Raw genomic sequence first — 845 nt, forward strand, 5'->3', positions numbered from 1 at the left:
TCAAATGTTAAAATAGCCAAGGAGTGACTTACGTGGTGTTAGAACTGCAACGATGATATCACAAAGAAAAAATACCTAAAAGTATCATGCCAGATTCAAAAAATATCGAAGTCATGGTCGTGGATTTAGAATACACAAGTTTAATTGATGTTCAGAACGTCCCGTGTGGAACAACTGGCGCCACCTGCTCCAAGTCCGTGACCCTCAGGGTGACCAACACTGATGGCAGCGAGGAGTTGATCTCACTGTCGCAAGGAGCACCATTACCCGATGCCACCAATTTAAAGAGGTATGTTGTTAAGTTCACCTGATCTGATGAATTCTTTCAACTATTTATACACATTCGGTTCAATTTTGCATATTTCACATTTGGTTTAAGATCTTTTTTATTTACTTTTAACATTTTAAAGGATGTGTTATGTATGCAAACCAATTTCTTTCGTTTTGTTTAGGATAAAGCTCCGTATCGCGGGCGCGTACGTGTTCGTGGACGTTTCCAGCCTGGGCATGAGCCTGCAGTGGGACCGCGAGCTGCGCGTCTACGTCAAGGTCGACGCCATGTGGCAGAACAGGGTCAGTTGTCATAAAGCCTTATACATATAGATACAGTAAGCATGGTTTGATTTGTCCTACAACATAAGTTATTTTTGACAGGTGAAAGGTTTATGTGGTAACTACAACTCGGACATGCGCGACGACTTCCAAACGCCGTCCGGCGGTGGCTTCGCAGAAACATCCGCTCTCATATTTGCTGATTCTTGGAAACTGAAGCCAACATGTCCTAAGCCTCAAGAAGTTGCGGTGAGTATGGTTCAGTCATCTCTTTTGTTTATAAGAAAAAAAAA

General features: G+C 42.5%; 1 protein-coding gene across 1 annotated transcript in view; it reads left to right on the plus strand.

The window, feature by feature from the left end:
* Window positions 1–845, plus strand: part of LOC106109092 (hemocytin-like) — a gene marked incomplete at its 5' end in the record, with an annotated part of 24525 nt that overhangs the window by 2004 nt on the left and 21676 nt on the right. Inside the window, 3 exons of the mRNA XM_013290494.1 lie at window positions 55–289; window positions 453–573; window positions 655–801. Of these exons, the coding sequence (XP_013145948.1) occupies window positions 55–289; window positions 453–573; window positions 655–801 (503 nt within the window). The remainder of the gene's footprint in view (window positions 1–54; window positions 290–452; window positions 574–654; window positions 802–845) is intronic.

Source organism: Papilio polytes, unplaced genomic scaffold (assembly GCF_000836215.1).
Source record: "Papilio polytes unplaced genomic scaffold, Ppol_1.0 DF821289.1, whole genome shotgun sequence".
In the NCBI taxonomy this organism is placed as follows: Eukaryota; Metazoa; Arthropoda; class Insecta; order Lepidoptera; family Papilionidae; genus Papilio; species Papilio polytes.